At 50.2% G+C, this 14,223-nt stretch overlaps 1 protein-coding gene across 4 annotated transcripts in view; it reads right to left on the reverse strand.

Annotated features, from left to right (window-relative positions):
- Positions 1-14,223, reverse strand: part of TACC2 (transforming, acidic coiled-coil containing protein 2) — a 236,236-nt gene that overhangs the window by 63,587 nt on the left and 158,426 nt on the right. The window contains exon 1 of one of the 4 annotated variants that reach the window (XM_010859226.1): positions 14,097-14,197. The exons of the other annotated variants lie outside the window; for them this stretch is intronic. Within the exon in view, the coding sequence (XP_010857528.1) occupies positions 14,097-14,164 (68 nt within the window). The 5' untranslated portion in view covers positions 14,165-14,197. Of the gene's footprint in view, positions 1-14,096; positions 14,198-14,223 lie in introns of those variants that run through there. 4 annotated transcript variants of the gene reach the window in all.

Raw genomic sequence — 14,223 nt, forward strand, 5'->3', positions numbered from 1 at the left:
GTGACTCATCTTAAAGTCTTTATTGAATCTGTTACAGTACTGTTTCTGTTCTGTGTTTTGGCATTTTGGTGATGAGGCACGTGGGATCTGAGCTCCCCGACCAGGGATGGAACCCACAGCCCCTATTGGAGGGTAGAGTCCTAAACACTGGACCGCCAGGGAAATCCTTCACCCATCTTATCATGGAGTATCCAGTGCTCTCCACCTTAGATTCTCCAGGTCCCAGACAAGAGAAGAAGACGACTCACTTCCTAACACACGGACACACTGTCAACAAGATACGTGGAGATCTCCCAAAGACACGGAACGCTGCTCTGTCACATCCCCAGCCCTGCTGAAGGCTGAGGTCTTCAGCCTGGCGTCTCGGAAGCCCACGTGCTCGGCTGGGGTGTGTGGCATCGGCCTCCCCAGCAGGTGTGGGCTTGCTGCAGCACTTTGGCCCCCAGTTCCTCACGTGCAGCCATCACTCTGTCACGTGGGTCTCTTCTATCTTACAACCGGACTGCTCCTATTTCATAGACTTTCATCCCCAGGTTCCTTTTCTTACCAATAAAAGGTTACGTCTGGGTGTGGGGGAGCTATTCCCCAGGGCCCCTGATATTTGGGCATCCATACCATCTCCAGGAAAGCCATACCCACTTACCCCTACATCTCTGGCCCACTCCACCCACCACCGCAGGCATTTAAGCCTCGAGGTTTAGAAGGGGTGGTCACATTTGGAGAGGTGGGAGAAAGCCAACATCCAGGAAATAACAAATATCATGTCAGGTCACAGTACGTTGCTGTTGTTCAGTCACTCAGTCATGTCTGGCTCTTTGCGACTGTAGCAAAGTCAACCCCATAGACTGTAGCATTCCAGGCTTTCCTGTCCTTCACCATCTCCCAGAGTTTGCTCAAACTCATGTCCATTGAGTCGATGATGCCACCCAGCCATCTCATCCTGTCACAGTATATATTAATACTTTGAGCACAGGTTGGGAAATATAACATGTAAACCCAAGAGAGTAGGCAAAGAGAAGGAAAGAGCAGTATTAAGGCTCCCCATCCCCGGCAGGCTGGCTCTGAGATTTAGCATCTTCTTTTCCACTTCACAAGCACTAAGGGGTTTTCCTGTTGTTATAAACCATTCAGACAAGTGATATTAATGTAGGGTACTAGTGGTAAAGAACCCGTCTTTATGTTCCCTCCAATGCAGGAGACATAAGAGACGGGTTTGATCCTTGGGTCGGGAAGATCCTCTGGAGGAGAGCATGGCAACCCACTCCAGTATTCTTGCCTGGAGACTTCAATGGACAGAGGAGCCTGGCGGGCTACAGTCCATAGGTTTGCAAAGAGTCAGACACGACTGAAGTGACTAACGATGCACACACGTGCTACCCAAGATGCTGGCATTTCAGGGCTTTCTTCAGCAGACTTCAAAGGAACTATGAAAGTGAAGAGAAAGTCGCTCAGCCGTGTTCACCTCTTTGTGACCCCATGGACTATACAGTCCGTGGAATTCTCCAGGCCAGAATACTGGAGTGGGTAGCCTTTCCCTTCTCCGATCTTCCCAACCCAGGGATCGAACCCAGGTCTTCTGCATTGCAGGCAGATTCTTTACCAGCTGAGCCACAAGGAAAGCCCCAAAGGAACTACGTTATATTCAAACCCACAAAAAGACAGGAACAGTTCATATCATTTCTTCACATATATTCCCTTTCTTAGGTGCAGAATCCTTCTGCAACAAGGAAAGGATGGGGTGTAACCCCATTTCATGGATGTCGTAACCGAGCCGGCAATGCTTTGTGTCCAGGAAGTGGGCACAGTTCTGCATTGCACGCAGCGATCCACTGTTTTTTCAGGTGGTATGTGTTACCTTTGATGTATTTGTTACCCTGACCTCAGACAGTCCTCAGAGCTCAGGGGCAGGGCCAGGCGATACGGAGAGACTCACACAGAGAGGGCAGGCAGCAGAGAAGCTGCCCGCTGCATCCTCTGCCTGCTGTCTTATCAGGACCAGGTGGCCAGTGACCTCAGGGCTATAACTCAATCCCGCGGTGGCCTTGGCAGCTGGGGACAGCCCCCATTCCGCACAGTCTGGTGGGTGATAAGAGCTATGTCCTGCAGCAGGGTCAGCGATCATGGTGTATGGTCCACAGGGTGGGCTCAGACCTGTTCTCCCTCATCTGTTACTGGAACAGTTGGGTATAAGGGGCGTGGAGAACAAGCACCTCTCCACTCCTCACGTCCAGTTTCTCCATCATCAAGGCAGCACGCTGAGCATCACCTCTCCCTAGAGTTGGCCTTGCCTTTCGCACCTGGCGGTCCTTCCCACTGACCCCACCCCGGGGTATCCCCCAGAACCATCAGCAGCAGCAAGTCTCTGGGGAAATTGCAGATAGAAGCTTCCAGCCACACATGACCATGCTCCTCCTACTCCTTACCTCTCCTGGCGCCTGGGGTCTTCTTCCAGGCCTGGCCCTGGGACCTGAAAATACTCAATTATGGGAGCCAAAACACCCGGGAATCATCCCAGGGGCAGGCTTGCCTTCCATGACACGCCTGTTAGGGCCCCAGACACAGGCTGAGCCACTGAAGGTCAGTTCATCGGCCAAGCGAGCACCAGCCCAGAGCACCAACCCGTCTCCTCAATGCCCAGCCGGGTCCGAACCCCAGCAGCTGATAGTCCATGAGGCATCCCAAGGCTAGATGGGCAGCTCCAGGAGGAACTCAGCTGCTGTAGATCAAAGAACAAGAGTCTAAACGCTACAAACTCTGATGCTTTAAATTTTTCAGGGTTTTGTCCAGTTTTTTTTTTTTTTGAAGGGAGTGGAGTGGGGAGGAGATCCTGTTTTCTTAGCCATCCTGATAATGACCACCTATCAATTATAGGAAACATTTTTCCTCTTTTCTCTCCTTCTATTTATTTATTTATTTATTGCTCTGGACCTTTATCGTTTTAGCCATTTTTAAAAAATTGAAGTATAGTTATTATATTAATAATTTACAAAGTGGTATTAGTTTTGGGTATACAGCAAAATGATTCAGTTACATACACATCTATATACATTCTTTTTCAGATTCTTTTTCCTTACAGGTTATTACAAGACAATGAATACAGTTCCCTGCGCTATGAACAGTAGGTCCTTGTTGGTTATTTATTTTATATATAGTAGTGTGTACCTGTTGATCCCAAACTCCTAATTTATCTCTCCCTGCCCTCTTTCTTAAAGTCAGTTTGAAGTTTTGGTTTTCCTAGTGCCAGCAAAGGTGCCCAGCAGAGGCCACAGGCAAAGCCCTGTGAGAAAGAGACACACTCGGGCTGGAGTTCCATTCTGACCCCTGCACCACCCACACCCCCCACCATCTGTCTCTCACACACTCTCTGGGCAGCCCTGCCTCTTCCTTCTCCCCAGGAGCAGAGTTCCTTGGAGACGATACCATGAGTGTTGACCTCACTCCCCCAGCAGCCCTGCTGGGCAGGGAAGTGTCTTCAGGGTCAGTCTTTCTCCCCTCGGGCATTAAAGGAAATGAACACAGTCACAGGATCCTCTCTGAACAAAGTCGGGCTGGGAAATTCCACGCAAGACCACATGTGTGCAGATGTTCCCAAAGTAAAGCCAGGCTCTCCTGCCTCCTTCCTGGAGGGAAAATACTTCCAGACCGCTCCCTTTAAAGGCGAGTCCCTTTAAAGAGAACAACGAATAATTAGTGCATCCCACCAAGGCCCTGACAAAAGAGCAACTCTCAGATGCTGCAGCCCTCTTTGATCCAAATTGCTTCCGAAGTCCCCAAAATCCAGATCCAAACCCCATTAAAGATGGAGGCTGCATGAGAGTTGGGGGTGGCGAGTTGCAGAAAGGATGGCTCCTCCTGGGCGGGCAGCGCTCATGGGCTGGCAAATACCAGCATGATTTTCTCCCCTGGCCTCGATTAACAGTGGCTGGGTATTTAATAATGTCAGATTCAACGTAGATGAACTTCAGCCACCTCCCACTTGGATAAACAAGGTAAATACCCGTTTCCCTTAGAAACTGACCTCTGGAACATCCCTGAGATGATGCAAGGAATAAGAAAAGAAAAAGACATGTGAGGGCAAAGACACAAGCTGAGACTGGCCTGGACCAAGGGCCCCGTCAGTCATTTTTATCCCCAAATAAACTATCCACTACATTTTCTCAGCAGGTAGAGAATTTCCACTCTCAAGAGATTTCACTGGGAACACACCTCTGATTTCAGTTCACCAAATGATTTATCTAAATATATTGTTTTAGGGATTTCCTTGGTGGTCCAGTGGTTAAGAATCTTCTTCCAATGCAGGGGATGTAGGTTTGATCCCTGGTCCCGGAACTAAGATCCCAAATGCTGTGGAGCAGCAAAACCCAAGAAGCGCAACTGGAGAGAAGTCTGCGTGCCACAACAAAGAGCCCATATGCCGCAACTAAGACCTGAAGCCGGCAAAATAAATAAATAAATATATATTTTTCAGCAAATTGGAAGTTAAAGGGAAAAGATTAAAAGGATTACCTGACTGAGTCTGAATCGTGACTAGCAGGAAAGGCCTGAGTGATATTTTATGAATGATATGCACTCATGAGACAAACTTTCTGTTAGGAAAAAGTCCCTGTGATATCTAAGATCCTGATGCTTCCAGCTCTAAAATTCTCAGGCTCTGGAACTCCAGCAGCACCTTGAAGGAAATGAAGCTGGGATACTGACTGCAAACTGAGTCCAGCAGTTGGCCTGAGCAGTCAGTCCCAGAAGGACACAGAGCTGCTAGGATCCGCCTCAGAGCAGGGCTGGAGCAAACCCTGGGCAGAAGGGCCACCCCCACCCCTGTTTCCACCCCACCCTCCCCGGCCCAGAGCCAGGAGCTGCTGCTGCTTCCATTTAAGGAGAAAGCAGGGAACATTGAAAGCAGTAAAGGGAACATTCCTTCTAAATAATGAAGGTTGGCAAGTACAAAAAAACCTGCGGGAAGTCCACCTCTCCAACAGGTAATTCATCGCACAGCCGTGGGACGCAGTGTGCACAAGGCCCACCTTCCCGACCCCAGGAGGTGCTTTCCTTTGCCAGGGCAAAGAGTGAGAGAACAAAGGCAATTTGCCACTCACAGCCCAAGCCCAGTTTCCCTGCAAGCCTCTGCTCTGCCTTATCTACCTAGCAAGCAGCAGCTTCCAAATGGACAAGGAGATGAAAGGAAGGAAAAGAGACCAGCTGAGAGATGGACAGAGACACTCTCAGGGGCACAGAGGTTTGGGAGACAACAGACATCCAAGAGAAACAAACCATCCAGGAGGGGAGAGGAAAAGGCTATGGTACGTGTCCAATGGTGACCTGAGTAACCTGCAGGCTACAGTGCATGCTGGGATATTCTGCAGGAGCACTGAGGCAGGGATGTGGGCTTTCCAGGTGGCTCAGTGGTAAGGAATCCACCAGCCAATGCTGAAGACAGAAGAGACTCATGTTCAATCCCTGGTCCAGGAAGATCCCCTGGAGGAGGGTATGGCAACCCACTCCCGTTTCCTTGCCTGGAGAATCCCATGGGCAGAGGAGACTGGCGGGCTACAGTCCACAGTATCGCAGAGTTGGACGTGGCTGAACGACTGTGCAAGACGCACATATGTGCTTCCTTTAACCTGGTGCTCTGGCAGGATCCTGAGGTGTCACACAGTAGTGACAGGAAGGTTGAGGGTTGAACCGGCTGTCTTCCTGGGTCAAGTCCCACAGAACCTTAATGCCTAGGGTCCAGCTGAGTCTCTCCCTGCCCCTGTAAGCCCCTCATTAGCACAGCCCAGTGTGGAGCAGATATGCCTAGAATTCTTTTTGCTAGTGAGACATTCATTCATTTATTCATGCATTCATTTATTTAACAAATTGTTTACTGAAAAAAGGGATGTGGGTACACAAGCATAAACAAATAGAATTATAATAACAGAAAAAACCCTGATGCTGGGAAAGATGGAGGGCAAGAGGAGAAATGGGGCAACAGAGGATGAGACGGTTGGATGGCATCACTGACTCAATGGACATGAGCTTGAGCAAACTCAGGGAGATAGCAAAGGACAGAGAAGTTTGGCATGCTGCAGTTCATGGAGTTGCACAGTCAACATGACTTAGCGACTGAACAACAACAATGGAAAAAGGCTTCCCTGGTGGCTCAGAAGTAAAGAATCCACCTGCCAATGCAGGAGACTTGGGTTCAATCCCTGGGTTGGGAAGATCCCCTGGAGTAGGAAATGGTAACCCCCTCCAGTATTCTTGCCTGAGAAATCCCATGGACAGAGGAGCCTGGTGGGCTACAGTCCATGGAGTCAAAAAAGAGTCGGACACGACTTAGCAACTAAACAACAAACAGCAACAATAATGGAAAAGAATATGAAAAAGAATATATGTCCATCTGAGTCACTTTGCTGTACAGCAGAAATTAAATACATGGTTCGATCCCTGGGTCGGGAAGATCCGCTGGAGAAGGAAATGGCAACCCACTCCAGTATTCATGCCTGGAAAATCCCATGGACCGAGGAGCCTGGTAGGCTACAGTCCATGGGGTCGAAAAGAGTCGGACACAACTGAGTGACTTCACTTTCACTTCACTTTAAATACATTCATTATACTTTGAGAAAATTCAAATACATAAATTAAAAGCTAAAAAAAAAAAAAACAAACCCAAGGACAATGCCCTCACATGGCTCACATCCTGATAACAACAGTTAAAGACACAAATCAAGAAACTCCACCTTCCGCTAAGCTTTACAAAGGCCTCAAACAAGAGTGAAGACTGAGCTGTGATGACCGTCTGCTGCAACAGCCACTTGCCATATGTGGTTATTTTAACTTAAATTACACTAAATAACATAAAAGATTCAGTTTCTTGGATGCACTATCCACATTTCAAGTGTGCAAGAGTCAAGTGTGGCCAGTGGCTACCATATGGGACAACGAGAACACAGGATCTTTCCATGGTCACAGGCTCTACTGGACTGCACCAGAGAGTGAGGGCACGGAAATCCACCGAGAATGGAAGCTGAGGAAGGAGCCGGCCGTGCCAGCATAGGGCAGAATGCTTCCTAGACAGCTTGCTGCATGTGCAAAGGCCCCGGGGCAGGTGGGCATTGAATGTTCAGAGAACTGACAGGTGACCAGTGTGCTAGTGGGCTCCAACACGAGACGAAAAGCAACAGCAAGCAGACACAGTGAAGAACCATCATCTGAACTGTTTTAGGAAACAGGGAGGTAAGGGAAAAGGACAAGGCTTGACCACCAGGTTTCTGCTCAGAGCAGCTGGGAGGTGACGTGCCGCGTGCTGAGATGGGGAACTGGGGTGAGGGCTGGGTCACTTTATATATACTTTATTTGTTTTTGATACAAGGAAGGTCATCCATTCTATTTTGGACAAGTTAGGCCTGAGAGCTCCATGAGAAACCCTAGAGGAGATACAAAGTAAGCAGCTGGATAAGCATGGTGCTCAGACAACACGGGAGGATATAAACGGGGGCATTCTGAGTACATCATGGTACTATATCCATGAGTGTGGAGGAGACGTCTTAAAGAAACAAAGAAGGTGGCCCAGGCCGAAGACTCGAGGACTCTAGTGTTGATAAACGGCCATGAAGTCATGAGGGGTGAGGACACGGGTCCAAAGCCCTATACAATCAGGTGCCAGCAAAATACAACTCACTGTCTCTTTTTGTAACTAAAGCGTAACTGGGACGTTGATTTACTAACTGTCCGCAGCTGCTTTCACACTCTCAGGGCAGAGCTGAGTTGCTGCAAGAGAGACCTTACACCCTGCAAAGCCAGTCTGGCCCTTCACAGAAAGTGCCTGTCAACCCCTTGACTTAAGCATGGAGTACCCTCAGTCTCCGTATCTATAAAATGGGGGCAGAAGTGCCTGGGTCGCAGTAATGGATGTGTGTCTGTAATGGGAAACACCTGAATCTACTCAACAAGGCTAAGAGAGGAGCTCTTCATTCTCAAAGCATCCGGCGTTGTTTCCACGTTGGGCAAAAGCACCCAGTACCCACCCGCTCTCTAGAAACAACTGCTAAAATGAATTTGTAAATACAAACAGAGCCAGTGTCATCCAAGCCACCACTTCCAACGTAGAATGGATGTATACTGAGCGGTTCTAAGTCAGCTCTTTGTGGCCAGCCAGTCTCCCTCTGACTCCCATCCAACCTGAAACAAAAGCATGAGTCCATGAACAACTGGTTTTCATGGAAAAAAGTTGTTTACAAAGCCTATGTCCTCATCATTAATCTTAGCGGAAGAGGACAGAATTGTTCACCATCCTCTGCTTACCCCGGAACACTGCCCCAGCTCAGGCTATCCATCTGGCAAGAACAGCCAATCATATTGGCTATTCAGACTACACTGGTTCCTAGGCAACCAGAACTATAGCCACAGAAACAGGCTGTTGATGGCAGGAAGAAACATGAAGACAGGGACAGAGGGTTGATGCAGAGAGTGCCCTGAAGCCAATGACCTAGACGAACACTTGCCCACAGTCACTTAATCCATCTCCCAATCCTAGCTGCTCACCCGCCATCAGCAGATGCCCTGCCCAGGGCCCCAGCAGAAGCAGGTGGCATCACTCCCCGGATCACTGGCAGCTACCTGGATGGCTTCAGAATGTTCCTGCCTTCGGCCCACCTTAGAGAAGCCAGCAGATAAGCAGAGAGAAGATAGGAAGGGCCAAGATCCTTCTGGACACAGGGCCCATGATGGAGATATTCAGAAATGATAACCAAGGAAAAGTACCTGCTGTGGACGGACTCACTGCTTACGTCTCCCCAAAATTTGTTATGTTGAAACTCTACCCCTCAATGTGATGGTATTAGGAGGTGGGGCCTTTGGGAGGTGATTAGGTCATGAGGGGGCTTCCCTCATAACTCAGTTGGTAAAGAATCCACCTGCAATGCAGGAGACCCCAGTTCGATCCCTGGGTCGGGAAGATCCCCTGGAGAAGGGAAAGGCTACCCACTCCAGTGTCCTGGACTGGAGAATCCCATGGACTTATTGTCCATGGGGTCGCAAAGAGTCGGACAGGACTGAGCGACCTTCACTTTCACTACTTTCTAGGTCATGAGGGTCAGAGAAGGCAATGACACCCCACTCCAGTAATTTTGCCTAGAAAATCCCATGGACCGAGGAGCCTGGTAGGCTACAGTCCATGGGGTGGCGAAGAGTCGCACACGACTGAGCGACTTCACTTTTACTTTTCACTTTCATGCAACGGAGAAGGAAATGGCAACCCACTCCAGTGTTTTTGCCTGGAGAATCCCAGAGACGGGAAGCTTGGTGGGCTGCTGTCTATGGGGTCGCACAGAGTCGGACACGACTGAAGTGACGCAGCAGCAGCAGGTCATGAGGCTGGAGCCTTATAAGGGCATCAGTGCCCTTGTAAGAAGAGAACCTGAGTGCTTGCTCTGCTGTTTTTCACTGCCTTGATGTCTGAGGACAAGATGAGGACAAGGAGACAGCCATCCATAAACCAGGCAGCGGGTCCTCACCACACACTGACATTGGATTCTGCCGCCTCCAGAACTATGAGAAATACCCATCTGTTGTTTAAGCCGTGTCCTCTGTGGTATTTTATGTTACAGCAACCTGAACTAAGACAGCACCTTTGGGACTCAGGCAACGCCCATTCTACAAACAACTTTACAGCTTATTCAGTTTCGGGGGAAAACAGCTCATCCTTTCATCCAACCATAATATCCAAAGTGAAGTATCTGCTTCTAAGAACTGAGAGGCCCACAGTCAAGATGCTGTCACTGAAGCTAAATGACTTAGCCAAGGGTCGCCTTAAGAAGTAAGACTTTGAAAGAAATCCAATGAGACCTAAAGAAAGCTCCTGCCAGGAGCCCCAGCAGCCCTTTCTGGGCTTCTGAGCAACAGACATGCTGGCAATTTTCAGATGCAGAAGCATTCCTGCCTTTCCTGCTGACTGGTGCCTCTGTCTTCTCAGGGTCTTCACAGACACAGAACCTCACCCCTGAGAAGCCCTAAGAGGCAGGCCGGGCAAGCTCGGAGCCGCTAGACCCTCTCGACAGCCCCCAGACTGAGAGAGAGAGGAGCCACACGAGGATGGGAAAGACCAAAACTCCACTTTCCCATCTGTGACCACAGCCGCCCAGAGAGCTCCAACCCCATCCCAGAAGCACTCTCCTGGTGCAGCTGGCGCCCAGGGCCTCTCGGGTCCTGGGCACTCTCTCAGCTATAATTCCGATCCCAGCCCAAACTCATCAACGTTCCCCCATATGCGCTCCTAAATTCCACTTCCTTGTCTTGGCAAATGCCACATCCTCTCCTTGGACATCTAAGCATAAATCCTCTGCTTGTATTCCCCACTGTCTTTATAACCTTCCCTTCCCTGCTCATCAATCACTGTGGCCTGTTGCTTCATCGTTCATCACTTCCCGCCATCCCTCCTGGCCCTTCTATTTTGCTGCTCACGGGTCCCACACAGGCAGCAGTTTCCCTATCTGAGATTTTGGGTTTGTTTTTTTTTTGGGGGGTCATGAGCAGTGCCACAGCCGAAGCAGGCTAAACTCGCCCATACAAGCACCACTTTTACCCTCAGATGCTGATGGCCCTTGGCTGTCCCTGCAGAGCCAGGGTGTGGGGATCTGCAGGAAGCGGAGGGAGCCCCCGGGATGGGGGTCTCTGGCTACACAAAAGACAGAGCACTTAACGCTGCTTTTCTTAGCAGAAGCCCAGCCTCGAGGGGCTGCAGCGGAAGGGGGGCACAGCGGCGGGGTCTAATCGATGGACTCAGATCACACTGACTCAAGTACTTCCCGTCCCTTTCCTGTGTGTGTCCCATCCGTCCGTGCTGAGAAGTGTCTTCTGCAGTGGAATTCTCCTCTCCCTGACTCCCCCCCACGTCCCCCTCCCCCGCCCGTCTTCTATCTGGAAACAAAGGCTACTATTGCTACCAGAACTTCTTTTCCAGATAAGAAAGCGGCAGTTAGAGAAGTGTCCAGCAGTTTCTCAGGAACCCAGATGGAGGGACTCACCCGGATGGAGAAGCTCAGGGCTTCTCAAAATTTCCTGCCTAAAAGTCATCCAGGCGTCTTTACAAATCACTGGGTAAATGGAGATTCTGACTTGGACTCAAAGGTGGGCCCTTTGATTCTGCCTTTCTAAGAAGCAAAGCAGAGGGTGATGCTGCCCTCCGAGGAGGAGTGGACCATCCCAGGAGTCACAGGGATTTCAACACGTGAACCTCCATCCCCGCCTCCCCTCCCAATCCCATGTGCCATCCTGCACCTCCAGTCTGCTGCTGCACCCCAGAGGGGAGACACAGGACTCCCCCTCTTCCTCCTTTCTTATTCTACTGCTCTCCAGGGACAGAATGAAGCTGTCAGTTGGGGCTACAAAAGCTGCCCAAAGGCACCCCAAACCTGAACGCAGAAGCACAGAAATCCTGCAACTAAAAGAGAAAATATTCTGCAGGGACTTTTAAAACATCCCCGTCTTCGGTTTCACTCTTACCCAGGTCCTCCTTGATTTGCTCTTTCACAGGGAACCATCATAGAAAAAGAGACACAAGTTCAGTCTAGTTACCAGCTGTCATGGACTGTACCCCGCCAAGGCAGCTTGTGCTCCCTGAGTTCCTCTCCACTCCTGCAGCCCTGACAGCATTATCCTTCAGTGGAAGCTTCTTTCCTGCCACAGACCACACATGGCTACCCTGTCTTATTATTCTTCACAAGCATGTGACTTTAGGTGCACGGAAAGGCACTCTCTTAATACACTTCTTAAAATCTCTAGACTGGAAATAAGCAAATGGATAGTAGAAAAACTCCCAGTTATTCAGACAGCAGAGATGCGATTTTAGAGAATAGTTGCCAGGTATGGAACCAGCCCCAATCATTTCCACTCTCTCCATTTTTAAAAAACAAAAGTGTTAGGGGATGGAGGGTGGGATTCTGTGAAGGAGTAAATACACTATCTTAAAGATTTAAAGACATTTCAGAAATAGTTTCAAGGAGAGAAGACTCTGGCTAGTACACATGGACAGGCTCATCCAGGCAATATTTGAGAAGGAGCTTCCATTACAACGTGGCCATTTGGCCTGCAGTTTTATTTAAACACCCTGGTAGGTGGGCTTCCCAGGTGGCGCTAGTGGTCAAGAACCCCCCTGCCAATGCAGTGAGACATAAGAGATGTGTGTGATCCCTGGGTCAATCATGGCAACCCACTCCAGCATGCTTGCCTGGAGAATCCCATGGACAGAGGAACCTGGTGGGCTCTAGTCCACAGAGTCTCAAAAGAGTCAGACATGACTGAAGCAACTTAACACACACTTCACTGGTGGCTCAGAGGTAAAGAATCTGCTTGCCAATACAGGAGATGTGAGTTCGATCCTTGGGTTGGGAAGATCCCCTGGAGAAGGAAATGGAAACCCATTCCAGTATTCTTGCCTGGGAAATCCCATGGACAGAGGAGCCTGGAGGGCTACAGTCCATGGCGTCACAAAAGAGTCAGACACGGCTTAGTGACTAAAACAATGATAACATCCCCCTAGGGTGGACTTAGGACACCTTATCCCAGCTTCTATCTAACAGAATCTCTCCCAACTCAGCCCTCAGCCAACAGAAGCCTGGTCATTTATTAACTCAACTGGGAAAGAGGGCGGGGACACTGGGGACACGTGAGCTGAATCCCTTATGGCTGAGGAGCGGATTTTCCCAAACACATGGTCACAGTATCTTTTTCGTGTCTCCCGAAAGCTTTTAGACAGATCTGAGCCCTGAGAGCTAGCTAGCTCAGTAGCCGATTAGCGCCTACCACTCTTTAACTGATTTTCAGTTTAGAGACTTCTCAAAAATAGGTTGGAACTGTTCTTTTCGGCTTAGGCTCAAGTCCCGGGTGGTAGTACATATTTCCATGCATCGAACAATACTACACACGAACGAAAACCAGGGCAGGCAAAGCGCAGGGCTCGTGGCACTGAAAAGCCTCCAACACGACGCACCTCCATTGTAAGATGATGCTGTCTCGAGCTACAAGGAGAAAGACAAATGATCGGTGCACACCTGCTCTTCAGAATGGTTCGCTGCTAAAGAGCTGGAGCCTGGAAAACCACGAGGCTCAGCCTAGCATTACATCACCACACTGAGCCAGGTCCTCATTGAAACCCCAGGCACAGGGACGAGTGAGGAAGCCCCACATGGCACCCCGCGTCCCTACTACAACACACAGACCAATCCCTGGAGTCCTTTCGTCTACACATCAATGGCTCCCATGACCACTTTACTGCCTCCCCACCCCCAAACCCCCACACAACACTTCTCTGAAACACATTCTTCTCTTTGGGAAAGGAGAGCAGGTAAGGAGGGGATGACCTGCAGCCAGATCTATTCAATAAGCCCCATCCTCCAGACAGGCCCAGGTGGGTAATGGAGATGACCATTTAAAAACGGGAACCCTAATAAGCACCCATCCAGTATAAAGGCCCCACTGGCTCTTGGTTTACAGAAACTGGATGCACAGTCAAATGCTGCTTCCACCAATGGACCAATGACGAGACTGTTTGGCTGCCTTTACTAATAATAGCGAGCAGCCTTGTCCTCCGGTGTTCACCAGTCAGTGTGTGGACGCTTGGATTAACCCGACTGGACGTCTAGCGACGAAGCTCCACGCCATCCGTCTAGCTAGCTATGTGAGTGGCTGCCCCTAAACTGGTCTGTCTCCATGGGCACGGCACTGCCACCCTCAAGGATTCTTCCCATGAGGCCCTTGTTAATGCCCGGCTGTTCCCTTTGCAGGAAATACCACTGTGCCGGGGGGGTGCGGTGTTAAGATGCAGGGAGAAGCCCCCCCAAGCACGCACTGGGCTGCTGAACAACCATCAAATTCCAGGGGGGTCATTTCTGCCCCAGGAATCTCCAGGGGCTGCCAGATGCTCATTCCAGAGCGGGGCGCGAAACGCTAGAAGGGGAGCCACCAGGTAAAAACCACGCTAGGCTGCCCGAGAACGTCAGGGCCAGCCCCAGCTCCAGGCTGCACGGGGCATCAGGTGAGAGGATACTAACAAAGCCCCAGCACCCTCTCCTCTTGGGAGGTTTCGGGGGGCCCTCCGGGGCGACGGGCGGAGCACTTACATTGCCTCGGAAGCCTCCTGGTTCAGGTCGCTGGCTGGGACTGGCTGCAGAGACTGCGACCCTCCCATCCTCGCTGCGCCCTGGAGTGCAGGCTAGCCGCGAGCAGGGCCAGCGTCCTGGCACGGTA

This window comes from Bison bison, unplaced genomic scaffold (assembly GCF_000754665.1).
Source record: "Bison bison bison isolate TAMUID 2011002044 unplaced genomic scaffold, Bison_UMD1.0 scf7180017864456, whole genome shotgun sequence".
NCBI classification, from domain to species: domain Eukaryota; kingdom Metazoa; phylum Chordata; class Mammalia; order Artiodactyla; family Bovidae; genus Bison; species Bison bison.